Here is a 26,551-nt window from a genome sequence, read left to right on the forward strand (position 1 = left end):
CGCAGTATCGAGAAAATTAAACAATAGGAATAGAAAAAGATATTTCTGGAATTGTTATAAACATTAGAGACTATGTACAGTTTATTTTGAAAGTAGACTTAAACATTGTAACTGGATAATAACAACATCTTTCAATGAAAACTACAGGATCGAAAACATATTGTATTCACACGAAGAGATCTTCATCGTATACTTTTAAGTCTCTCCTGTCTTTGTGTGCACTCTTCTGAGAGTAATTCGCTGCAATAGGTGACCACATCGAGCTGGATGTAACATCGTTCATAGGTTCTATTATAGGTTGTCTCCTTGCTAAAGACACTTTCAATTGAATAGAGGATACCATGCTACCATCCATTTCACTTATCGCTCTTTCGGCTGCTTCAGATTTTTCAAACGTCACAAATCCTCTACTAAAAAGTAAAGTTACATATTGTTAGAACTCTGTATCATCTTATCCAGTAAATTATCTGTATCCAAACTATACATACTTCTTCTCTGCTTCCATTGAAATATTTATTATATTTCCAAATGTTTGAAAGTGCTTCTTCAAGAAATCCTCGGATATTTTATAACCACAGACAAATATTGTATTTCCAACACGTGGTTTTGTCTCTTGTTTCAATGGTGACTGCACATCACTGCTAGTACGATCTTCTGTGTCTTGTGCACTTACAAAACTATCATACAAATCTTTAACTCTTGGTCGCACAGTTTCTGTTTCTTCCTCTTCCATTTGTGTTGCAGAAAATGGTTGATAAGAGCTAACCGTTTTCTCTGTGCTATTTAATTTTCTCACTAACCCACGTGGCCTCTTGAACGATTGTTCCGGTCTTTTAGGAGTCTTCGGAGCTGTGATTACTCCCGACTTTATCAGTTTTTTAGCAACTTCTCTGGCATCTCTTGCTTCCGTTGGTCGTTTTGGTGCTTGAGGCACCCGTTCTACTTCTTGTTTGGGCGATTTCAGGTCTTGTAGTGCTTTTTTCTTGAGAAATAAAAGAAAAAAGGGCCAATGAAAGTTATGATAAGAAAAAGTAATAATGTGTATAGAAAACAATCTATAATTTAGATGGCTCATACAACATTATCAATAAACTGCAGATCTTTATGCAAAATAGAAATATTCTGCTTTGATTGTGGGAAACAGGGACAAACTAAAAATTGATTTCATCCCTTGATGACTTTGTTACATTAAAAACAACGTTATAGTATTCTTAAATTTTTCTAATCTATCTATTACTGTTTTATATTTCACCCAATCATTTTCTTCATAAATGCATAATGATACGCAGTCTAATTATCAAGAAATCCAAATGCATAAAGATCCGCAGTCTAATTATCAAGAAATCCATTTTGTAAATATAACCTGTTGCATACCTTCCTTTTAAGTTTGTTATATTTCGCCTGCAACATCAGCTCCTCCTCCGTTAAATTTGACGGAAAGTGTAAGTACACCATGTTTTGCATGTAACGAAGGCAAGTAAAATTTCTTATTTTTAGCACTAATGTTTATCAGAAAAATTTTGTATCTTTGTTCATGTACACCTTGACACTTCAACGCACATCGACATTTTTGTGACGTATATATAAATACCGTGTTGCATTTCTCATTGTCGACACGGATGAAAATCTTTCACAATATTCACAATACAAAGACTTGTGTTATAAATCGTATGCATATATGTTATAAACACAATATATGCATTACGAGGGGGGAAACAAAAGCAAACAGGATTGTACACGAAACTGCTTACAATTACAATAGCATGTTTTTTGTTTTTGTGTGGCCAGTTTCGGTGTTGCCAACTTTTGCTCGAGCGATTATCCTTCTGTATCTTTCGTTAGCATTGGCAGAGAAGATATGAGAGTGCTCACGCCCGGGTTTTCGATGCCTCCGGTATAGTGCTGCCCTCACACAAAATCTTAGCCTGGATCAGCTCCTAGGCGCACGGTAGAGCGGACGCTTAGCCTGGATCAGATCCCATGCGCACGGTAGAGCGGATTTCCCCCTCCCGCGCCAGAGAAGATCAGATCAAACATCATTTTTATGAAAGAGAAATTAATAGTTTTAAAGACAATCTCTCTCTCTCTATTTCTAGATTTAATATACAACTTGGAGAAAAGTTCCCGAGAGTTAGAACACATTTTACTCTCAAATTAACTTATATTTTGCGCGGTTTTTTGCAAAACTTGGCATGAAAATATAAATTAATTTAATATTCAGCATATATAGCAATGCACAAGTATATTAATCGTAATGTGTTATATCATATATAACTATATATAATTAAATGTGTTCTTAATCGGCCAGAAGGCGATTAGATCTATTCTACACAGAAGCAATACAAATATAGATCGTGTTTGTAAGAATTTTTTGCGGAAGAATTTTCCTATGCAGTTGTAACTTATTCGTTTATAACGATTACTGTTGGCAATGTTTAAAATACCAGTAATGTTCACGTCAAACATGTTTTCGTACCGTGTAATTACCAACTATGAATATCATGACATCTATATACAAAAATGAAACAATAATTTACATAATTATCACTATTCGCAATCTCGAGTAATGTGCCTCGGAATAACAAATATCAAAACAACGACGTTCAAACTGTAAACTATATGTACATATATCGGATCGGTTCACACGCCAGCGCATCGTGATCGCAATAAATGGCAAATTAAAATGAAAAAGCAAAGTGTTCAGCATACTTTCCGAGGTTTAAACGGCATTACTCATTTCCTGGAAGTTCTCACAAGATCTAATGCTTCTCGACTTACATATATATGTATGCATGTATGTATATATATATGCATACATCGCACGGACAGATAATTTCCAACAAAACATGAATTCTTATCAACTCGCACCTCCGCTTCTACGTTTATCGCTCGTAATATACGCTAATTATAAGTTTTTCACTTGTCAGCTATTTCATCGAACTATATATAATCCCTATCGATTATTTACAACGATGTACAGGAATTGGGAAAGTCCAGCGATCATCCAGCGTTGCGGTTAGCGTTATATGTATGCAAGAGGCCCCTTGAGTAGTAATCGATGCATACTACTCCTATGATCGACGTTACACAGCAAAGATTAATCAAACGATCCAGCAGAATTTCCAGCTGCAGGCGATGGAAAATCGTAGCAGAGTGGGGTGTCTGCGGTCGGCGTTGCGTTGCGCGGACAGCAGTCTGTCTCCGTGACGAACCGCGGATAGATAAAATCGTCGATCACGGATCCGTCGTTGGTCTGGTTCCCATCAAATCGGGTTTCCCTTATCGTCGTGCAACTCACGATTCCCTAACAATTCCCTTACGGTAGTTGCCGAAGGACGTGCGCCTTTCGGAAGCTTCGTTTTGCAATTAAATCGAGTGACCTATCCCGAACAAGCTTCGGAGATTCCCTCCTCCATCGGCGACAGTCACCACGTCCTTCATGAAACTCATCGCACGTCACTGAGCAGTGACGTATACAGTTGTGAAACGACGGTGTGTGCATACAGTGGAAAACGCTGTAGGATGTTATGGCCACAGGCCGACAGTAAATTCACGCGTAATTATTGTTAGACACGTTCCGAACGGTATCTCTCTCGTTCCAGCTCTTTGGCTGGCCGGTTTCTTTTTGTTTTTAACGCCATCGAGAGAGACCAGTTCGGGCTTCGGCAACGACCTTCGGGACGCGTATGAGCGTCACCGGCAGTAGCGTCCGCGACAGTGCCGTAGAATCGTGATGAGATCGTTAAGGTGTATCCCGTGATCGAGTGGTAATAATACGTGGGATCGACAACGTGCGAGTATTCGTGCGGTATGCGCGACCAGTTTGATAATAATTGTGCTATTTTTCTAATGATTCGCTGATCATTTTTTTCCCCGTGGAACAACGACGGAGATTCAAGGAGATGCTAGAACCTGACGGTAGTCGGACGCTGACGCAGTGATCGTGGAGAACGGACGCGATGATTTGTGCGAGGTAATTTGCATTGAAATGAAATTAAATGAACGATGTGTCTAACCAACATGTGTTTCGTTATGTTTCCCAATAGTTGTTGCAATCTTTTCCTTCTTCCGTTATCATCGTTGTTATCGACTACATCGTCATCCGTACTCGCAGTGTATTCGATGCGTGGCAATTTAGTTTCGGAGTCTTTTAGTTTCGACAAACTCGGCGTCCATTTGTTGCGTAAAGCTCGCGGTACTCGGTGACCTCTGACTCCTGAAAATGAGATTAATATACTAGATCATGCTCCAAACAAGACGGTACAGGCTCAGCAAAGCAGAAAGTCTACTATGCTGTGAGCCATTGTTCAAATTCTATTTAGCGTCGAGAGAGAGAAATGGAATTGATTTAATTTTTGGTCGGACTTTCAAAACATTTGTACCACGAAACTTACAATTCAACCGTAAGTCTAGCCGACGTATTCATGCCATAACCCGTTAGACGAAACTCCGGTCGGAGTTTGTAACTTTCGAAATGAATTCTCGGACTTGGAAGTGTTAACGAGTTCTCGGAATATTCTCGGTCGTTTAGCGAACAATTTTTTTCTAAGCTTTGGTATTTCCATCACGGCATCGGAAAACAATTTATTAGTATGTATAGGCATTTTTTGTAATAGAAATTGGAATAATGGAAGAGGCAAAATTTCTTCTTTAACAGCTGTGCGAGTTGCACGGTACTGTTGTTTGTTAACGCAGTCGTGTCACGCATATATACCTCGTATGCAAAGTAGTCGAAAAGATACGCGAAATGTCCTAGAATGCTCAAGTACGGGCTGTGTACACAAGTACAGAAGCAATTGTATAGTTTACTGAACGTTTGTAGGAAGCATTGCCCTATTGTGAAAGAATATCTTGTCTCAATGTAAAGGTCCACTAAATTTGTAGAATGACTATGTTGTTATCTAACGACGATTTCAATTTCATATTATGAAAATATAATATCAAGCTTGATTTAATATCCGCCAGAATTGAACTGTTTGTTAGTGCAATATTCTTATTGTAATACATTTATGTGGAGCATCACACATACCACATCAAAGACAAACAAACATAGCAAATCAATTTTCCAGAATTAGTATAGATCTTGTACTCCAGAAATACTTTGAAGAAACTGAATGTGTATGTAAATACATACTCTAGTTTGCATAAAATTGATTTCATTTGCAATTTGATATCTTTTCATTATATTTACAACGAATATATAATAATAATATATAATATATATAACATATTTTAATTAATGAAAATTATTCTCAATACTTCCTAGAAATAATCAGAGATTTTATTACATAAAAAACAGATTAAAATTAGATACCAAAGTATTAAATAACAACGCCCCCATGTATGCACGCATGCGTACTCGCGATTGATTATATTTTGCGTTGAAACGAAAAATAGCCGTAGGGAATTCCGAGTCGTTATTGAGAAAATCTCGTCTAGTGATAAATAATCGCCATTCGAAATTGTGTAGACTCAAGAAGAAAGGAAAATAGAAATAAAATGTTGCTCTGATATTTGTCCTTACACTCTAGTGCAGTATCCTTCGATTTTACTACAATTTCTATTTCGAATCCGGAAGTCTCAACAGCAAAAATGGCTTGTGTAGATAGTCAGACAGCCTTCAGTCTATGCCAGATAGTCTTCGGATCTCCGATTAGCAGAAGAGTTTTAGCCTTGTCCTTTCCTAAAATGTTTTTTTTCGCGCAGGGCATTGGTATGGTGACATTGGTGCAGCAACATCAGCAAACAGAAGGGAACCAGTACCAAAAGAACCGAGACCCGTCCAACCGCACTACCGCGATTGAGTGTCACGAACCTGAAGTTTGTTGTACCGAAACTACAGAGTCCCCGAAAGAAACCGCGCTCGTTATCCATGGAGGTGATAGCCTTGCCAGTTCTTCTACGCAGTGCAGTGAGGTAGAAAACGACGATGAAGAAGAAGAAGAAGAAGAAGAAGACACGGATACCGAGGACGACGAGTGGATCCCGGATTTACCTGTGCCGGCAGTGCTTCAGCAACATCAACAAGTGACCACCGCGGATGGCAACTTGGTGTTGCCAAACGCTGACGTCTCAAACTTCGGTGATGTGCGCGTGAAAAACTCGTCTAACGTGCACCTCGGTAACAAAACGTTTTACAAGGGCCCGGTGACTATAAAGCAGTTTGTTTACACGAATCCGATTCCGATACAGGAGAATGGAACAGCTATTAAGATCGACGGTAGTCCAAACACATCCGATTCCACGAATGCATCCAACGATACGCTCACTTTGCGACAAAAAGGTAATTATTATCATTGTCATTAGATAAAGGTTGTTCTTTAGAATTTCTTTGTAGAAGAAAATTGTGAAACTTCTTTTGAAGGATCGTCATTGACGGCGAACGGGTCTCGCGTGATCCATACTAGCGACTAATACACCAGTCAGAGACAAAAAGGTCACGCGAGGATTAAATACAGCATAATAATTTTATAAATATGTTATTAAACTTCTGGTGAGCAAAGTATTAATATTAGGTGTACAAATTAATTTGTGGCCCTATTGTTGATTCTTTACAAACAATTAGAACACACTCTACTCTCTAAAATAATCTCCATTATTTTCTATGTACTTTCTCCATTTTACAAGAAATGGTACTTCGATAAGGAGGTTACAAAATTTTTATTCAGAATGAAGTTGCAATTGATTAACTAGTGAGAGTCACGAATTAATTCGTACACCTACTATGTATGTATATACCGAGTAAGCAAACATGCTCGATTTGGGACGGGTATCTACGCACGCATAAGGCACGCATTCTGCCGGCAGAAAGATCGGGCATCTGCCCTGCAGCTTGTGCCGAGCAGGGGCTGGGCCGGGCCGGGCAGATGTCCGACTTATGCGCATGTAGATACCCATCCAAAATCGAGCATCCTATGCTTCGACCAGTTTCGAGCGACGTTCAGCCAATATAATGCCCGTTACCTGCTCGCCAGGCCGGGCTCGTTTTCTGCTCGAGACAGGCCTGGGGCCTGGCTGACTGGGCATATATGTATACATACAGGGTGACAAGAAATAACGGAGTTAAACATTTCTTATTATAATTCTGTCAAATCGACGAATTTTGAAAAACCAAATGATAACAACCATAACATAGACCTTTAGTATTCATATATTTAAGAAGTTTCGAAGTGGCCACCCTTTGAGCCGATTCATGGCTCAAACGTGTTTTCAAATTTTCGGCTATGGGCCGCAGCTCTTCTGGCGTCATTCGGCCCCACACCCAGTGCAGAGATTTTTTCAGCGACTCGAAACTTTTATGGGGCTGAGCACAGGCCCTGGCCTCCAAAATCGACTAAACGCTGGAGTTCATAGAGTTGAGATCCGGTGAGTACGGCGGCCATTCCGCAGATGTGATGAAACCTGGAAAATGGGATTTGCTACGGTTTTCGTGGATCAAGGGGTCAAAATCAACCAAGAAGTGTATCGACGGGACATTCTCGAAGCCGTCGTACTTCTGTGGGCCCAACAACACCTCGGCGATCCGGAATGGACGTTACAGCAGGATTCCGCGTCGGCCCACAGGGCGAAAACGACTCAGGAGTGGTGCCAAGCCCATTTTCCAGGTTTCGCCACATCTGTGGAATGGCCGCCGTACTCACTGAATCTCAACCCGATGGACTACAGGGTGTGGTCGATTTTGGAGGCCAGGGCCTGTGCTCGGCCCCACAAAAATTTGGAGTCACTGAAAAAGTCTCTGTACCAGGAGTGGGACCGAATGACGCTAGAAGAGCTGCGGTCCATTGCCGAAAATTTCAAGACACGTTTGAGCCTCTGTATCGGCACAAAGGGTGGCCATTTCGAAACTTCTTAAATATATGAATACTAAAGGCTTATGTTATGGTTGTTATTATTTGGTTTTTCAAAATTCGTCGATTTGACAGAATTATAATAAGAAATGTTTAACTCCGTTCTTTCTTGTCACCCTGTATTATCACAATGTGGAACGTAACTCTTCATGAATGTCATGTAATATAATATAATAATATATGTATAATCATTAGACTGCGGATCTTTATGCAAAATAAAAAATGTTTGCATTGATTGCAAGACACAGGAGTAAAATAAAAATTTCTTTCCTCTTTTAATTATCTGATTAAGCTGAAACCAATACGCTGATGTCTTTAAATCTTTTTAAATTATTATATGTCATTAATTAAATAATTAATAATATATACAAAATAATATATAAATGTATATATGCATATACATTATGTTCCACAATGTGATACCAAAACTTTATCTACGATTTCGATGAAAAAATACTTATCAAATCGCTGAATGCATTATCCACTTATTTGTTGTCCAACTTACAACAAAAATGATGTTAGGTCTGTCGACGAATCTCGAATTCTTCAGCCTATTATATCGGTCTTCTCAGGAATTCGTGATGAACACGATTTTGCTGATGGCCTGGGAACCGTTAGCCATTTCGTGAAACGAGTAAAGCACCACGCCTATAAATATATCTACTGTTATCAAAAGTAAATCCACCGTTAAGTGAGCGTAAAAATTCGACTGCATGTTTATTGACTCTTATCACACTTACCTTGACTACTTCACGATATTGTAGCTATTGTTTGCATATTTGTTCAACATTGTTATCACAAGCTATTTTTTAATTATACATTCTGAACTATAATTACATTACTACTGTCATGCTGTATAATTTTCTGAGATTAAACGAAAAATGTAAATAGAAATTTGAATATTAAATTTTCAATTTACGAAAAGTCCAATATGTTTATAACGAAAACAACAAATTATGAATTATTACATTACAAATATTAGTTACAATATGCACTCGCATAGCGAACATATTACTTTGTAAAACATATGATGTGATACGTACGTAAATGCGATTAAAAATAAATCAATACCGTAGATCTTATCAATAATGTTTCAACAGCTTGCAGAATGTTAGAGAGATTACCTAAATCGCTTATTATTGAATCGGCGAGCGTAAAACTTGTAGATCTGTGTTAATTAAACTTTTGTTTTATCAAATCCAGCGGCTTCTGCAATAATTGAATTTTTATCTCTGAATGATTGTTCGATGGGCTCGATAACAGATCAGAGGAAGTAACGATAGCTAACATCCGGTTGTAAAATCTCTGCGGCGAGGTATTGATTGATAAAAACAATTGTGTGAGATCTTTAGTATTCTACCGTAACGGATCAAGGCAAACAGACGTTGGAGAGAACGCTAAAAATTTGATCTGGCCTAATTTTGTAAATACTATTTTTGTTTGGTGCACCAATACAAATGTCTTGCAATTACGATTTTGGTATCAGTCGTCTTCGTGTCAGAATAAATCGTACGTATTTCACAATAATTGTATATTTTTATACAATACGTGAACACATTCATCTACATTATTATTATTACTATTTGAGTAAATAATTAAAAAATCGCATATTTTACCATTTCCACGTATTTTATTCTGACACAGATTGGTGGAACTGCTCGAGGCAAGATTGCGACACGATAATTGATTTGAATGAGACAGAGACAGAAGACACTGAACCAAGACATAAAAAATACCTAAAAAAGGGTTAATATTACGGATCTAAATAACTGTCTTCTAAGACTTTATCTTTGAAATATATTGCAAACAAATTGCTAAATAATTGTGTGATGTTATTTTAGTGCTAAGTTGGTTATGGAGCTGGAGGTGCGCAGCGTTCACATGTGTTGTAACCATAATTCTCGCCCTTGTTGTGGTCAGCGCTTGTGTGTACATCACGTATAATACTGCGGAAGACGTTGACGGAATTTCCGATAATTCGGCGAACACTTCTGTGCCCGAGGGTAATTATGCATACGTAATTTTCCTGTTTAACAATTATCTTTTTTTCGAATTGCCGCCGCAATCGTTGATATGTGCATTGAAGGTCCAATTGTGGGGAACATACGGTTCATTAGCCGAAACGAATGGGGTGCTCAACCGCCGTCGGAACCGCTGACGAAAATGAAACTTCCGGTACCGTACGTGATCATCAGTCATACAGCAACCGAGGGATGCATCTTGCAATCGGATTGCACGTATCGGGTGCGGTTCGCGCAAAGTTTTCATATCGAGTCTCGAAATTGGTCGGACATCAGCTACAATTTTCTGGTTGGCGGTGATGGGTATGTGTACGTTGGCCGAAACTGGGACTACATGGGCGCTCATGCTTTCGGCTTCAACAATGTCAGCATAGGCATCTCTTTCATCGGCACGTTCAACACTATCAAGCCGAACAAAAGACAATTGTACGCTTGTCAAAAACTCATCGATTTAGGAGTAAAGAACAATAAAATCGCGACCAATTACAAACTGTTAGGACACCGACAAGTCTCCGGGACCTTAAGCCCCGGTGATGTTTTGTACGGAATCATTCAAACGTGGCCCCATTGGTCGCCCGAACCATGAACAATTTTTTTTTTTTGCTACTTTGTGATATATTCGAATTTTACACGATTTTTTTCTCGATTAGAGTCTCGTCTAAGCTTTACGCGACCATTGGAATCTACACGGGCAAAACGATACTTATTTAGTAGAGGTGTGCGGGTACTGACGAGAATTTTTCTCGAAATATATCTGGATTTTTGAGAATATTCGGGAATCCCGAAATTTTCTAGAACCCGATCCGTCTCGCCCACACCAGCCCACACATCGTGTACCCGACATTTTCGAATTTTCGCACACTTCTATTATTTAACGATTCTTATATCTTTTGTATAACAATCGGTATCATTTGTTTTGAGATAGTGAAATTGTCAGTCGAATGATCAAAATCTCACGCTACGAAGATGTGTTTTGTAGGTTAGGTTAAGACAAGTAAGGATTTCACATTCTCGGTAACAAATGTGATGTATAAATATTCTCATAGGATACTGATAACTACTATACCTTATACATAATGTGTTAAGTACAATAATTTTGTATGTATACCATTCAAGAAATGTTACAAATAATATTGTATATATTGTAAAGACATAAAAAGAATGATAAGATAAATACCAAGGATTGTGTAACTTTAATCGTGAAACAAAATGCACAATTACATCTCCGTTTTTGGCGGAATATAATTTCTAATGTACGATAAATGTGTAAATATTTTGTACCAAGGCTGAATCATATCGTGTAAATACATATCAGAGACTCTCTGTACTCTGTACATATCTTTTTTCCATTAAATACATGATACATGATGTGCCACGCAACGGGAAAAGTAGTTTGATGTTTATTATCCATTCTGAAAGAGGGCGCTTTATTTCGGCGTCGTAATTCGTTAAGTCTTGTTTCCAATGATCGTTCGTTTTTATTAAGATGTGTTGCGGAATACGAGCGACACTGATGCGTGTAGTCGAAAATAATTGATTGCGGAACACGTATTGCTTAAAGCAACTGTTACCATACGATATCCTTAAAGGAAGTAAACATAAAGCGTACTCAGGAATCGAGGATTTTTACAGATTTTTGAATAATTTTCCGTATTCCATGTCAATATGATATCATCGTCCGACGAGAAAACCGTGTACGGATCTACAGTTTCGAGGATAGCCATTTTGGCGGGTGACGTGTTTGCATGCCGAGTATTGACAGCCATAACATAAATGACCGACGTTATGCGTAATATGGCGATAATCGGTTTCCTGTTGCTTGGAGGGGAAAGAACGTGGTAGTCGATTGCCTGGGTGAGAGAAGACATGACGCGATATTTCACAATGGTGGAAAATATTAATGAATTTGTATACCGCCGGATGGTAAACAGAAGAAAGGCCGCGTATAATTTTCAGCTGCGCTAGGGGGGGCAATGCACCATGGGAACAATTTGCGACAGGCGCATGCGCAGATCAGTTTACAGTTGGAGCTTGGAAGAAAATGGCGTCAGCTAAGTTTCTGGAGGAAGCTCTGAGCACGGACGTCGATGAATCCGCAGTGAACGCGATAGTGGGCTCTCTTGAAACGCAACTGGTAACATCGACGCCGGCTGTCTCTGGTCATCAAGTAAGTTCTGCGTCAGTCAGCCAGCAGAATCATCAGGTGAACAGTGGTATTTCGAACGGGGGCACCATCACCGCGGTACAGCCACAGAAACATGGGGTTTCGAACGGCGGCGGTGCTACTTCAGTGAATAGTCTGATGACTCAAGAAGTTACGAAGTCCATTACCACGAGCACTCTTCTGCCAGTAAACGTGGTTACCTCAAACACAGTGGCGCCACAGGTTACTACACAACAGCAGCAACAGCATACACAATCAGCAGTCCCCCCTGCTGCTTATATCAATCAAGTTACTACAAATCAGGTGACCAGTAATCAAACAACACATATACCAAGCCTTACTAAAGCACACGAGCCTGTTAAGATTATTTACCCAACTGTTGGCCAAGTAATAGCAACAACGGGGGTGGCAAATGTCAATAATAAACTTTCCTTTCCTGCACAAACTGTTGGACAGCTAGCCAATGGTACTTTGGGATTAACGTCACAGGCAGTGTTACAGACAACATCAAATGTTGTTACCAATGTTAGCTCTGTTAGTGAAACGGGTAGTCAAACAGTGGCTAGTGTGAATAAGCCGACAGGTACAGCTTTAGTGATAAAGACTAGTGTAGCACCCAGTGGCATGGTTTCCGTTCCAATGTCTGTTCCTGTTTCTGTCGCTGGCAATCCTGTCAGCACAGCGTTACAGGCTAAAGCTGGAGTTACATCCACCATAGTACCTAGTAATGTGCAAATTCTTAATGTTAATGCAATGCGTCCTGGCACACCAGTGGCAGGGCAGCAAGGAGGAAAACAAGTTGCATCCAGAGTAGTTATCGGTCAACATATGATTGGAACAAGACCTGGAGGTCCAGGGGTAAGATATCCTTAACGTATAAATAGACCATGGGTATTTATGTAAAATAAACACTTTCTGCGTTGAATCTTTTATAGTTATAATACTTAATAATATAATGTTTTCCTTGTCCACAAGAAAATGGCGCAGAAAAACTTGTAGGTATCTATACCTCACTACCTAATATCCGTACTTCGCATTACAAGCATTTCACAACATACTTCACAAAACAAACAAACTTATACAAAGTCCAACTCTTCAGAACCCTATGCCCCTACTTCACTGGTAGGTCTCAAAGATCCCCTATTGCATCCTCTAGCACCCGAAATTTGTGCCATCTTCTTGTAGACAAAGAATACACATAACATATTTTATATACATGTTGTTTTAATTTAATATACCTTTCTATGTTTCCAGATAACATTACAAACACTGCATGGTCTTCAACCTGGAACTCAGGGCCATATATTACTAAAAACAGAAACTGGGCAGTTTCAACTAATTAGGGTAGGACCACCACCAACTGCAGGTACACCTGCCGGTACCGCAGTTACACCAAATAGTATAGCAGGAAATGCAGTGGTTGCTGCACCATCTCCGGGCACTACCTATCGCTTAGCCTCAGTGCCGGCTGTAAGTAGGCTGAACACACAGTTCACTGGCCCACCACTCGCCACGTTAAGAAAAACGGTTCAGGTGACGCACTCTTATACCTCTTACAAGACTCGATGTAGCGCTGTAGTAGACTTTAGTTTGTGACATTAGTTGGAATGGTTTTATTGGTAAGGCTATGTATTATGTTATATTCTTTTTAGTCTGTATTCATTTTCGATCTTATTGAAACTTTCTTTGAATTGTAATTTGATTTTAATGCATACCATTTCTTGTTTGATTTAAACAATTTTTAATGCGTACTGCACCTGATATATGCAACAGATACAATTTTGTATTAGTTTTTCCATTATCCACGAGAATTTCACAATAATTCTCGTACTTGATACTAAATCTTCTGTTGTCATGAATGGATGAAAGGTTTTCTGTAGTATACAGTGTTTTGTTTTCTTATTGGCTTATTTGCTGGGATGCCTTTTTAATGTAGAATTTCTAAGTTTTTTCAAAAGTGCAATTGTTTTAAAGTCTACGAACTTTATCATATACAGGGTGAGTCACCAAACGTTACCACCTCAAATATCTTTGTTGTTTCTAAAGATACGTAAAATATGGTAAGGACAAAGTTGAATGGTACAATGGTGCTGACACGATGCAAAAAAAAATTTTGTTTTTATGTAATTTTTTCTAGAGATATGAAGGTGACCTTCATTTTTTTAAATGGAATGAGGTATTTTTTAATACATCAATCGATGCAGCTGGACATTCGTTATAATAAAGTACTAACCTATGTATGTCGAAAAGTTATTAGTTCAGGAGATATTTCAATTTAAATAACTCTAAAATACCATTACTGTCGTACTACGACGTCAGTGTTTACTTACTTATGTAACGTCTTATCACGACAGTAATGGTGTTTTAGAGTTATTTAAATTGAAATATCTCCTGAACTAATAACTTTTCGACATACATAGGTTAGTACTTTATTATAACGAATGTCCAGCTGCATCGATTGATGTATTAAAAAATACCTCATTCCATTTAAAAAAATGAAGGTCACCTTCATATCTCTGAAAAAATGACATAAAAACAAAATTTTTTTTTTTGCATCGTGTCAGCCCCATTGTACCATTCAACTTTGTCCTTACCATATTTTACGTATCTTTAGAAACAACAAAGATATTTGAGGTGGTAACGTTTGGTGACTCACCCTGTATACACACATTGCATGTTATATTGGTTAAGGGTGTTCTAAGGAACTATTCGAAAAAATCGAGTTTGTATGCATACAATTTGAAATGATGAAATCTCTTTTATGTATCCATAATACATAAAACAAAATTTTAGTATTTCAATCATTGCAAAATTATTATAAGTGAAGAGGTTTTTTTAATAAATTACCTAATCAAAGAAATATTTACTTAAATAATATAAAAGCAATCGCTTATAAAGAATATGATTTTTATATTTTAATTTTTCATTAAGTTCTTTTACAAAAACAACAATTTACACATTGAGTGTATAAATTATACATTTGGTATAAATGTTTGTCTTTAATAAATATGTGAAATACTTTGTAAAAGTAAAAATCACGGATTTAAGCAGTTATTATAAAATATTACGAGTCTGTACAAGGTACAAGTGCGTCTTCAATATGTAACATAATTATTTGTTAAAATCAGTTCATTATAATCATGAATAATGTTATTGTAACAATTCATTTTAAAGTATTAAAATTGATTAAAAATGGTTAACACTCGGATTCTTTTCTTCGACGAGTCTGAAGTTCAGCATGCATATAGATTATATGTAGACAATCTTATTAGCAGGACTATAGATTTGAATAATACTACAAGTATTTCTATAGACATTAAAAAAAAATGCATGTGGGAAATTTATTACTACATTTAGTCGTGTTTGTTTAATACTGAGCTTCAGAACTATGCACAATGTAATTTTCTTCGACTCTGAATGACACTTGTGATAAGCATTATCTTTGTTTGAAGTACCAATAGTGCTTATGCGTCTGGTAAAAAAACATTTATTAAGAAGAAGATTACATATATGCAGACAAAGCTATACTGAATATTAGAGTTTCCGAATCTATAAAAATTAGAAGCATTCATCTTCAAGGGGAAGGCATGGCATAAATTAAGTCGCGAATGTCATGTTATATTATGAAATTTGTAGTTTATATTTTATTTTTGGCAGTGCCGCAAAGTGCTTGCAATTTTGAGTGACGTTGCGATTTTATAAGTTTAATTAAAACGCGATGAAAATGGTCGCAATGACGTTTTGAGGAAAATTGTCAAATGTTTTTAAACTTATAACATCTGTTTTTATTCATTAAAATAGACTGTGGCTGCGACTATTACAACAGGAACTACTACTCCAGTGACAGTAACTGCTGCTGCCACGACAGCACCTACCCCACCTGCTGCTGCTGTTCAGACAGTTCAGACACCTGCACCTGTATGTATCACATACACTTAGTTACTAAATATTGCTAAGTAAATTGTGATAGCTAATCGACCATTTATGCAATACCATTGGTACTGTGTACATATTTAATATTCATATATTTTGCTTTTTTGTTTTTAGCGTCAAACTACAGATAATACCAAAGAAAAGTGCCGTAAATTTTTAGCAAACTTATTAGAGTTGTCTAGTCGAGAACCTAAAGCAGTGGAGCGAAATGTTCGAACTTTGATACAAGAGTTAATCGATACTAAAGTCGAACCCGAGGAATTCTGTGATAGACTTGAACGATTGTTAAACGCGTCACCTCAACCATGCCTGATTGGATTCCTCAAAAAGAGCCTGCCACTTTTACGGCAATCGCTTGTTACAAAAGAATTAGTTATAGAAGGTATAAAACCTCCTCCAGCCAACGTTGTTTTCCCCGTGACGTCTGCCACTCCTGTCGTAACACAGGTGAGGATAATTGTTTAATTAGATACATATTAATATAATGAGTGTGCCTTACGTAGTTCACAGTACGTAATACGTAGTTCGCTTTAATAGGGTAGTTAAGAGTATGCTATAATTTAGACCATTTGCTAGATATATGTCTCACATAAAATGTTTTATAACACAATGTAGCAGAATCAGATTAGACCAACCATTGCTGTGACAGCAGCTACAATTCCTGTAACCGCAGTTACTGCGACCACGCAAATAAGAGTAATGACTCCAATACCTGCAGCTACAACCACTGTCCCTAGACCTGCTCAGCCAGTTCAGCAAAGGCTGGTAAGATACATCAATTTTCACGATCCTTGAAAAATAACTTTCATTATGTATGGCACCGCCAGTGTTTATGTAGATGTACAAAACGTATTATGAATATAGCAGTGTAATAACTGGTTCTATTTAAAAAAACAATCGATTTTAAAATTCTTGATGATGTACTGTTTAAAAGGAATGATTACTGTTTCTTTAATATAATCTTTATTCGAAACATTTTAAGAAATATTGAAATATATCGACATCATATTCATTCCTACTAAGCAACAGAGTAGAATAAAGGGCGTTCTAACGGCTAATGTAATCAGGAACTTCAAACCGGTATGATTTTGATACCGGTACTGCACTAATAACGCCTTGGAATACCGGTAACAACTGGATACCATATTAGACTGGCTAATACTGATATTTTACATTTCGCTGGCAGTCTCCACTGTAAATACATTAACACTTACAGAAGATAGCGACAATAGTCTTCATACTCGCAATTAATGCTAGGGAAACAATGCGCGGTGTCTTTCCTTCTCCTGTATTGCTTCTGTGGCAAGTCATAAAAGGTAGCACGTGTTTTTAGATACGACCTGTCACAACAGTAGTTCGTAGCCCTGCAGCGTATACCGTGAAGTCAACTGTAGCGGTAGGCGGAATCCGACCTACTGCTCCCACAGTCCAAAAACCACCTGTTACCACAACAGTTGTTAAAACCATTACAACTACAACACAAGGCAAAACAGTTAACACAACCACTACTGTTAATAAAGCCGTAGTGCCTTCTTTTATTCCAAAGCCAACTACTAAGGAGAAAGAGAAAAAGACATTTTCATCTGCAGGATACACGTGAGTATCTTTTGTAGCGCCGCAGCTCTACGCACTGATTGGTTTCTAAAATTAAAACGAAACCATTGGTAACAGGGGAGATGACGATATCAACGATGTGGCGGCTATGGGTGGTGTTAATCTCGCAGAGGAATCTCAAAGGATTCTCGGGTCTACAGAATTCGTCGGAACGCAAATAAGATCCTGTAAAGATGAAGTATTTTTACATATGACACCATTACAGCAAAGAATTAAACAAATTGGTAATTGTTTAATAGTGAATTTCCATTAAAATACACAATTTGTAGTATGAGCATCATGTTCAAATCACATGCTTATTTTGTAGTTTCTAATTATGGGTTAGAAGAACCTAATCAAGAAGTTGCGGCGTTAATTTCCCACGCTGCACAAGAAAGGTTAAAGAATTTAGTAGAAAAATTAGCAGTAATCGCGGAACACAGGATAGATTTGATAAAGGTGAACCTTTAAAATTGATTTAAAGCAGACTGAACAGACTGTGGATCTTTATGCATTTATATCTCAGAACAAATCTCAGCGAATTCGTACAATACAAGATTCCATAGGGCTTCATGCAGCTTTACGTTATTTTTAATTTACCGAAAACTAACAAAGTAGGGATCAACGTTTTATTTATCTTCAGGTTCTATAAATTCTATCCCTGAATCTGTTCATTTGGATAAACATCTGCAGTCTAATCATCGGCAATACTTTCGAAATAGTGCGAGATCGTGTTACAGTTCTGTAAAATGAATCATATTGTTTATAGGTGGATCCGCGTTATGAAGTAACGCAGGATGTCAGGGCACAGTTAAAATTCTTGGAAGATTTAGACAAAGTTGAACGTAGGAGACACGAGGAACAGGAAAGGGAGTTACTCTTACGCGCGGCGAAAAGTCGCGCAAAAACAGAGGATCCGGAGCAAGCTAAACTCAAAGCGAAAGCTAAAGAGGTATTTGTCCGGATCGTAGAAATCTGCGAGAACCCAAAAATGTCGAGTCTGGACGGACCGGAAATTCCAAGATTTTCGAGAACCTAATTCGTCTCAACCAGATACCTTCCCGACCCGTCCGGAACATTGTGTACCCATTTTCGGGTTTTCGCACACCTCTAGTAGATCGACGAACGCTCTGTTGTAGAGAAGTACGTTTATCGCAACGTTTTTTTGTTGTAGATGCAACGTGCCGAAATGGAAGAATTAAGGCAAAGAGAAGCAAACCTAACAGCTTTACAAGCGATCGGTCCACGTAAAAAGCCTAAACTCGATGTAGGAGGGTCGGCCAGTAGTCCGGGAAGTAATTCCGGTTTGAACACATCGTCGACCGGTATTAATAGGCAGATGCCGATGAGACCACGGTTGAAGAGGGTGAATTTCAGAGACTTAATGTTCCTTCTTGAACAAGAGAAAGAAACGTGTAGGAGCACAACGCTGTATAAATCGTATTTGAAGTGATGTTCTGTGAAGGGCAGGAACTTCAGTGACCCGCCCGATATCTGGCGCCCTACCTGCATGATGGTCTCGTGTGAGCTGGCCTCAATGGACCTTGATGGATCATGCGACGTCGGTGTACGTTGCTTTGTACAGTGTTTCATAAGTTGCATACAATGAAGTTCATTGCGAATCACGTCGGGATTCCACATACATTCAGAATAAGATTATTTCTACCATGTCGATAAGCTTCCCTACTGTAAATGACTGAAAGTTTTTTAAATGTAATATAAATAGATTGTTCTTTATTTTTCAACACGAAAAAATACTACATCATTGAAGATAAGAAGAAAAGCAATGTGTATGAGCACATATGCCTGATGTTCAGTCTTTGGGTAGTCTCATTATGGCGAGAATGTTGTGTGACCATATATAAGTATTGTTATATGGTGTATGTGTGCATGGTACGCAGAATGAATGCGTTGTACATTGTCATTTATGTATATGCCCGCTGCATTGTAACACTTGACCTATACTTTTGGACACTGTAGCGCTAGTGTAAAGGAGTGCAGGTTTTGTTATCATAGTAAAATCGTATTTTTGCAAATTGTATTGTAATTAATATACTGTGAGAGCACACTGTCCAAAAAGTATGGAATAATTTGTACAATACCTTACACATTAAAGAAAAAAAAATACTACTAAATAGTGATAATTTCAATGTTGGTACAACAAAATATAGCTACTCTCCACCATATGATGGAATTGTTATCAGTATATTATGTTGTAATCTACATTTTCAGTGTTTATAAAAGAATTAGCTGTTACGTTTTTTATTAAAGAAATATTTACAAAAGTACAGAATTACGGATATTTTTTCGATCGATGTTAATTTAATTATTTATATTTCCTCGTCGAAATTGGTGCAGTTCTTTACTGTATGATTATTAAAAAAAAAAAGTGTGCTTCGCATATATATATACATATATATATGTGTATATGTATATAATATATATATTACATGTATATGTATTTGATATATATATATATTATATATACATATATGTATACCTATACAAAATTATTTATATATATACACCCACACTCATGTGTATATATTATATATAAATAATCGGATTGAAAGATGAAGAAGAAAGGGAAAAAAAGATGAGAATTCAAAGCGTGTACCTGATTTATAAATGTAAAAGAATTTGCTGCAGATGTACGTGGGTGCCTATTATCGTACAGAGTAATAATTGAAAATGAAAAGAAGATAACGATCTTTCCTAATCTGCTCATTAGATGAGCGTCTCAACGTAACACGTGCCCAACAGAGAGCTTTTTCGTTGCAAAAGAAAATGGATCACAATATATACCACTATCCGTGTATATACCTGTTGATGCGATAAAGATACTGATTTATAGAAAATATCAAAATATCTGAGGTATGCGTAAATGTATCATTTATTGCGTGTTTAGACTTTCTCAGTTTCTCTTTAGTGCATCATTACACAGTTCAGACGACCTTGATTGTAACAGCTTCTGTTTCTTATCTATAGGAATATATGGCTCCGTGCGTTCATTTTCCACACGATTTTCCATACGAACATCATTCAAATTCGACAACGGAAGAAGTCACGAATTACCGTTCATTTTTTATAGTCTGTAATATATTACACACATAACTTGAGAGACAATGCAAAAACAAAAAAGAAAAAACGAGAAAAAAAAACTTTTTCTATTGAAACACCACCGTTGTGGTTCGACCGAAGTTCCAGAAACGATTCGAGAACGAGTTACGGCCATTTATTTTTGCTCGGCAGACAGCTGGAAAATATGACGCGTTACATCAGATTAACCAATTGTAAGAGAAATAGAGAATGGTAGAAGACAAGAGTTTCCGAGAAAAATGCGTGTCGTCAATGGTAATCTGGATTGACCATCCGTTCACCGATCGAATTTTTCTTCGTGCTTCCACGTTCGCAGGAGAGCACGATTTCAAACGAATTTCCTGACCGGCGTTCACGATTACTTATTGCACAGGGCACGTACACCTGTGAGTCTTCTGATGTAAATATATTAAAAGAGCGAGAGCGAGCGTGCGAGCGATCGAGTGAGAGAGCGAGAGAAAGAAAGAAGTTAAAGAGAGGAGCGAGTCTATGTAACGTTTCAGTTACAAATTACGGTGAGACGTAACTGCTTCAACGGTTCAATATTTAATTTAGGAAAAAAAACAAACAAAAAGGAGGACAGAAAGAGTTATAACACGCGCACAAGACTGATGAATATGTAAAAAAAAAGAAATCGAAAAGAAGCAAAAAACTATTAAGTTGTACTGAACTTATTATCATTGAATATGCGTAGCGTCGATTAATTGCGTGACGAGTCAGTACAAAACGAAATGGGAATTATTTAATAGGTGTGAGGGTATATTTGCAATATTGATCTCAGCTAGGATTCTATTTGTTATAGCGTGCACCGAGAGGAGCGATTGCCTTTTTATATAAACGCGATTGATGCGATAAGTCCCTTTCTTTTCCTTGAAATTAGAACGTGAGCCTGAAAGAAGGATAGAGAGAAATGGAAGAAGAACATTGTAAACGCGGATCGTTGAAGCAAAATTATCGGAGTAAATTGTAAATACTATTCACTTTTCTTTTCTTAGTAGCAGTGTATAATTTCATCGTCCGAAAGGCGCACATACCATTACTTGTACCATACTCATTGCCGCGCACTTCACATGTACGAAAAGAAAAAAATTTTTACTTAGCTGCGTGTTCCTCTTCACGACGACGATGATGATGATGATAATGATGATGACGATAACGACGATCGGACGGTCATCGGTCCTTTTTTTTTCTACGAGAACTCGACGAGAGAAAGCAAATCGAGACGCGCGAGTTAGATTTATGATAAATCTCCATACTGCCACTAGGTGGGATTATTAATATAAATATAAAATAGAGGAATGTGTAAAGAAATGGAAAGAAAATCAACAAGAAAAAACTAATGGTACATAGCAGTTTTGGTACAGTATGATATTTTTACAAATTGTAATCGGATAAGCCGTAACCGAAAGATAATAAAACAGAAGAATAAGATACACCAAAGAATAGCTCGAATCTTTTTTTTATAATTATCTAATTACTTAGGCTCTTTGTGTTCTTCATTTCGTTCGAGACGTGCGACGCCAACTCGCATCCATTAATTTTATTGATAGCGACCATGTTTTTCGTTCGTTCTATTCCTATCTAGTTCTACGTTAGGCGTAACCATCGTCACGATACTATCGTGCCCACAAAGTGTCCGGCAGGTAGTGTACCTACAAAATTAAACGATAAAAGTGATGAAAGTAAACGATATCTGAGTAAACATTATTCCCTATCGCTTTCTTTTGCATCCGTTATTCACGATACACGAGGCTTTGCAAAGTATCAAGCCTTACAGATAGATTATAATCTATCGAGACACTGGTTTAAGAAAATCGCAATTTATTTTATACAGGATTCAGTTCGACTGCCTATCACATAAACAAAACTGCAGCGAAGATAGAAAGTGCAAATTTATGTTTCGCAGCTTTAGTTTCGTCATTATTCTTTCTAATGAGGAATCGTTGAACAAAATCTTATTTAGATCAGAATAGATGAAGTTTCAATATATCAATTGCGAAAGACGTGATTTTCATAGGCAAAATCTAAATTTTTAATTTTTCAAGTCTGTACACATTTTTTGGTAACGTCTACATTGATATTTTTTAAGAAATATGATGAATACTTGATTTCTGAGTTCCATTTAAAGAATTAATACGTTTTTCCGTTTTGCAAAGAGTAAAGAAAAGTTGTAAAGTAGAAGTTGTTCATAAAATGTATTACGTGATGCAAGTAATTTGAGCGATATCACGTTGATTACATATCGTCTGAGCTGATTCTCCGCACGGCAACTGTAGTGCCCAATTGAACCCGTTAACCAAACGATTTTTCGATTACGAACGCGGGACTGGCACCATAAAGACGAATGAAATCCACCTATCAAAAATACTACTGCAGTAAACGTGAATGTAATATGTGGTTTACATTAATATATACAAATTATAATTAATTGGCCAAAGAAAAGAATGGAAATACATGAAAAGTACGTAGAATGGAATACGATCGACGAGTTCGTTCATTTTTCTCGAGTAAAAATTTTTCAAATTGCCCACTTGAATGGTCAAGAAAAAAAATGCAGAAATATGTGAGATAACAGTTTATCTTTATCTGGATCCCATTATCATAAACACAAGTTTAATATAGCAGTACATTTCACGGATAAATTGCACGCCAAAGATTAATATTGAAAAGCAAAGGTTTATAAAGAGCTTCAAATTATTATTTAGACGAAATATTACATTTTTTTGTAAATTTAATCATCTACTTAATGATCAAATCGACGTTTTATTATATTCATTATCTCGCGTTCATGCAACTGTAACAAAATGATACTTATTATAAAGTTCACGGTAGAGTTATCTTGAAAATGGGCGGAAAGTTTCGAAGCAGCGTGCAGCAGTCTCTCGTACAACGCGATCAAAAGAATTGTTTAGAAAGACTGTATACATGTACTTTATGTGGCACAGTAAATGTACAGTAAATTTAAAATAAGATCTTTTAACTGGACTGTACACTTACTCCCATAGAGAATGCATGCGTATACTTTTTTGTACGGGGGTCTAGAAATACAGTTATTTCGTGTTGTTTTAGAGAAGAACGAATCGGAAAACGACAAATCCGATGCGGAGGTTTCCCGGATCATTTCATAAGTTTTCATAATCATCTTGTACGTTTCAATTTCAATAATCTCCGTGTAGCGTGGGCACAAAGGTGGATGGTGCCTCAAAGAAATTTCGCCGGTCGAGTGTTCGCGTAGACAATAGTAGCGTGACGGTGATATCCTCGAATTTCAAGCCCGTCTTCGTTGTTGACGCCAAAGGCTACTTCGCCTCGTGTCGTGTATTGAAGGACCTGGGACCGAGGTGGCCCCGGGGTGATCCAGAAATGGAATATAATCAAGCCAGCGCTCGACGGAGACGGAGAACGCGCTGAGAGTCGTGTAGTAAAATGTGCAATAGGGAGGAAGGAGCAAGAGTATAGAGAGGGAGGTTTCAGAGACGAATGGACGAGAGAAAGGATAGAAGAAGAACTGCGAACTGAGAATGGGCGAAGGGATGGTCGCGCTGTGAAAGGGTAGCCAGGTAATTCCTGGCGATTTTTTAAATTAAATAGTACTATCTCAGGTTTGATATAATAATAATTCGATCGAAAGGATTGACTTTTTAGCATCTTCATGCCAATGTCTTCAACGCTGAACAAGAACTGGAAACGCTGATCCTTGATCATAGGGTACCTAGGTGATTCTGGATGAATTTTTTTAACTAAGTAGCACTATCTTAGGTCAGGGGTTCTTAAACTTATGTAGTCCGAGGCCCCCCTCTTGAACAACATTTTTTTTGCGGACCCAACCCAACCCTAGTCATTTTACGTCGTTCTTGAGGCTTAATTTCTGGCTCAATAATCTCACAGGCATTACGTTATAATAAATATTGGTAAAAATGTATCGCTGGTTATTTTAATATAAATGGTCTTGCGCATTTATAGAGATGAACATTTTTATTTCGCGGACCCCCGGTAAACGCTATGCGGACCTCAGGGGTTTTAAATTCTTAGCTTTGTGCCAATGTCTTTGATAGTGAACAAGGATTGGAAACGCTGACCCCTGAAGATGCCACGAAAGGGTAGCAAGGAGGATCCTGACGATTTAAAAAAATTTTAAACTAAACTGTACTACTTCAGATCGAATATAATCAATCAGGTACGTATCGAGATGCGTAAATTGAGCTTGAACTTCGAAAATAAGGAAAGGATTATGTGAAATGAAATGTAGACAAATTTTGTTAACGATCGCATTTTTCAAACGCCTGCGATTACGTTAATTTTACGAATCGAGCACACGTATTCTACAACACGTACACATAAAAAGAGAATGCAAAAAGAAGAAAACCGATTTTGTGGAAAACCAGAGAACCCCCTCAACCCTTAAGCTAATAACAAACATTTTTCTACGATATTCAATGATGTACTTTATAGTTTCAATTATGCATATTTTTATGCCTTGAACGTAAATTAGTCTGTGGTCATTCAAGAGCATAAAAATCAACAATAATTTTGCTGTACGTCCAGAAAAATGTTTAAGAAAAAGAAATTGACAATGGGTAGAGCTAGGTAGCCGGTTATTGACATGAGGGTTAAGGGTAAATGGTAATGAGTGTCATGCAACTGCGTTCGGTACGCATCGACGCGATAGAAGAGAAGCAGGAAACGACGAGGTAGAATGATTCTGAGGAAGAAGTGCGGAGGGTTGCTGGTGGAAAGAGGCGGTCATAAAGAATATGACGGAAACAATAAGGTAGAAAAGTAAAAAAGATAAAGAGAGAAAGAAGATAGAATTGTAGAGCGAAAAGAGGGAGAGATGGAGAGGGCTGGCGGAGAGGAGAGGAGAGGAGAGGAGAGAGAGAAGGACGGAATCGGAGCGGCCGACGATCCGCTCGGCAGGTTCGAGGGATGACAGCCCGCGGCCTATGCTAGCCTCAGGCTTCGCGGATATTGAGTTCACGGTAACCATGGAAACGGGGCCCGAGGCAATGACGTTTGTGCGCTTTATCCCTTATTCCCGCGGTTACGTGATCAACGCGGTTCCGAGCTCTTTTGCTCTCTCTCTCTCTCTCTCTCTCTCTCTCTCTCTCTCTCATGCTCCTCCAACCAACCCCTCCAGCCCTTCCCACCTTTCTTCCCCTTGTCCTTCATGTTCCTCCGCTGTACGCTACTTTCTTCCACTTTTTCGCCCAGCCTGCAAAGATTTATCGTTAATTAATCTGCTAACCGGCCGACCTCTCCCTCGCAATCAACCATTAACCCTTGTGTCAATACTCGGCGTTTTCTGCGCCGTTCAGTAACATTGTGATTGCTAGACATCGGCGTTCCAGTATGCATACTCTTATGCCTCAAATGTAAATTTAATTTACCATTATCCAAGGAAATAGAGTTTAGTTAGTGAGCGCGCAGAAAATATTTTAAAGTCAAATTAAGAGTGAACTATTCACGTCAAGGTTAAATAGTGAATCAGCGTAAACATAATTATTATTTGTAAGACAAAATTCCCCTCTGGTTAATTGATCAAGGGAATGGATTGGCGGTGGTTTAATTTAGTTTACAACATTGAGACCAATATTTGTTGAACTGGTCATAATCTTTTTCATTGTTGGGAGCTCTTTAGATTATAAGAAGAAAATTTTACAGTATCTGAAAATAGTCACGAATTTCAACAGTGAGAAACGTATCAGGGTGAAAGGGTAAATGAGGGTGAATAGAATGAATCTGTCAAAGGTTCTTTTCCCCAATCGACTCAATCAGTATAACTTATACTACTGTAGATATTAAAATGTCGTTAAACGTAAAATGACAGTCTTGCTTCAGCTAATGAATTAAGGGGATGATTGAGAGTATGATTTTATCGTTTACTCCAGTCTCAA

The 26,551-nt window shown here is 37.8% G+C and overlaps 3 protein-coding genes across 7 annotated transcripts; 2 read left to right on the forward strand and 1 right to left on the reverse strand.

Annotated features, from left to right (window-relative positions):
* Window positions 1–51: 51 nt before the first annotated feature.
* On the reverse strand, window positions 52–1,858 carry LOC143212191 (negative elongation factor E-like). Its single transcript, XM_076430675.1, has 3 exons — window positions 1,375–1,858; window positions 489–982; window positions 52–410 (listed from the first exon to the last, which is right to left on the reverse strand). Exons 1-3 carry the CDS (start codon window positions 1,462–1,464, stop codon window positions 167–169), a joined length of 828 nt encoding a protein of 275 aa, XP_076286790.1. The 5' UTR covers window positions 1,465–1,858; the 3' UTR covers window positions 52–166.
* A 1,313-nt stretch (window positions 1,859–3,171) lies between these two features.
* On the forward strand, window positions 3,172–11,048 carry LOC143212188 (peptidoglycan-recognition protein LC). Of its 2 annotated transcripts, XM_076430672.1 has the most exons (5): window positions 3,172–3,973; window positions 5,707–6,283; window positions 9,492–9,593; window positions 9,689–9,850; window positions 9,934–11,048. In XM_076430672.1, the coding sequence occupies exons 2-5, from the start codon at window positions 5,716–5,718 to the stop codon at window positions 10,452–10,454; spliced, it is 1,353 nt and encodes a 450-aa protein (XP_076286787.1). In that variant the 5' UTR covers window positions 3,172–3,973; window positions 5,707–5,715; the 3' UTR covers window positions 10,455–11,048. The 2 variants fall into 2 exon arrangements, with proteins under 2 accessions (XP_076286787.1, XP_076286788.1); XM_076430673.1 differs by lacking the exon at window positions 9,492–9,593 and having other exon boundaries at window positions 3,173–3,973.
* A 331-nt stretch (window positions 11,049–11,379) lies between these two features.
* On the forward strand, window positions 11,380–22,086 carry LOC143212186 (transcription initiation factor TFIID subunit 4). Of its 4 annotated transcripts, none has more exons than XM_076430668.1 (10): window positions 11,383–12,890; window positions 13,287–13,565; window positions 15,834–15,950; window positions 16,080–16,412; window positions 16,584–16,730; window positions 17,299–17,561; window positions 17,637–17,803; window positions 17,887–18,017; window positions 18,328–18,510; window positions 18,733–22,086. In XM_076430668.1, the coding sequence occupies exons 1-10, from the start codon at window positions 11,910–11,912 to the stop codon at window positions 19,009–19,011; spliced, it is 2,880 nt and encodes a 959-aa protein (XP_076286783.1). In that variant the 5' UTR covers window positions 11,383–11,909; the 3' UTR covers window positions 19,012–22,086. The 4 variants fall into 4 exon arrangements, with proteins under 4 accessions (XP_076286785.1, XP_076286783.1, XP_076286782.1 ...); XM_076430667.1 differs by having other exon boundaries at window positions 11,384–12,890; window positions 16,581–16,730; XM_076430669.1 differs by having other exon boundaries at window positions 11,384–12,890; window positions 13,287–13,502; window positions 16,581–16,730.
* Window positions 22,087–26,551: the final 4,465 nt, after the last annotated feature.

Source organism: Lasioglossum baleicum, chromosome 9 (genome assembly GCF_051020765.1).
Source record: "Lasioglossum baleicum chromosome 9, iyLasBale1, whole genome shotgun sequence".
Classification (NCBI taxonomy): Eukaryota; Metazoa; Arthropoda; class Insecta; order Hymenoptera; family Halictidae; genus Lasioglossum; species Lasioglossum baleicum.